The sequence below is a fragment of the Varanus komodoensis genome, unplaced genomic scaffold, assembly GCF_004798865.1.
Source record: "Varanus komodoensis strain SLA01 unplaced genomic scaffold, ASM479886v1 scaffold273, whole genome shotgun sequence".
Classification (NCBI taxonomy): Eukaryota; Metazoa; Chordata; class Lepidosauria; order Squamata; family Varanidae; genus Varanus; species Varanus komodoensis.
Window position 1 is genome coordinate 83,503 of NW_025335709.1, and position 1,203 is coordinate 84,705.

Genomic DNA, 1,203 nt, shown 5'->3' on the forward strand with positions numbered 1-1,203 from the left:
CACACACACACACACACACACACACACACACACACACACAGGGAACGAGAGAAAGAGAGAGAGTGCCAAGGGAGCAGACAACCCCAAACCCCAAACCTACATGCTTCCTATTCCTGGTTCAGAAGTTCCTTCCTGGCACAATTCTCAAACAAAGCCTTCCCCTCGAACAGGCTTCCTGTGCTTACATTTCCTTAAATTAAAGATATTTTCGAAGCCTAGCCAGGAAAATATGGCATACAATAAATAGTAGTAGCAGTGACTGTCCCTGAGAAGACATTGGAAACATCTTTTAGTTGATATCTATCAACTAAATAGTGTATGTCAGACTGGGATTGCCAAAGGATGTCTTCACTTGTAATGGAAATCTTTCCTGACACAATGCTCTCACTGTATTGACAGTGTGGTGATCAGTTTCTACCAGCACACCCTTGCCTTGACCTTTGCAGTAAAAGAGATCAGAAAGGACCCAGAGATCCTGCCCAACATCACATTCGGCTTCCATATCTATGACAGCTATTTCCGTACAAAGATGACCTATCGGACCACTCTGGATGTGCTCTTCAAATGGCAGAGATTTCTTCCCAACTACAAGTGTGACACTCAGAAAAACTTGGTAGCCATTATTGGTGGACTTGATTTTGAAACCTCCTTTCATATGGCAGATATCTTACAACTCTACAAAATACCACAGGTAGAATCTAAGAAATAAGGTACAGAAAAATCTCAAGTATGTATGGTTCAGCACTAGGGAAGTAATGATACAGGGGGAAATACCTGAAAATTTCCCATATTTTCATAACCTGAGAATATCACTCAGAAGGACTTCTTGATTTAAATGTTCACCAAACCTATAAGTCCTTCTAACTCTTTAATCTGTAAGGAGACAAATTAATTCAGAAATGGTTCCATAGCTCTCTCTAAAATATTTGTAATATCATTTCAGCTCACATATGGTTCATTTGCCTCAGAAGAAACTCAAACTATGCAGATTTCTTCCTTTTACCGCATGGTTCCAAATGAGGAACATCAATATCTAGGAATAATTCGGTTTCTTCAGCATTTTGGGTGGACATGGATTGGGCTTTTTGTTATTGATGACAACAGTGGAGAACATTTCCTGCAGGCTATGGAACCTTTACTTTCCCAGAATAGAATCTGCTCAGTCTTCACAGAAAGAATCCCCCAAAAAGTTCCTATGGATGA

The 1,203-nt window shown here is 40.1% G+C and overlaps 1 protein-coding gene across 1 annotated transcript in view; it reads left to right on the forward strand.

The window, feature by feature from the left end:
* The window catches only part of LOC123025537 (vomeronasal type-2 receptor 26-like), an 8,494-nt gene that overhangs the window by 3,919 nt on the left and 3,372 nt on the right, over positions 1-1,203 (forward strand). The window contains exon 2 of the mRNA XM_044434358.1: positions 400-691. Within this exon, the coding sequence (XP_044290293.1) occupies positions 400-691 (292 nt within the window). The remainder of the gene's footprint in view (positions 1-399; positions 692-1,203) is intronic.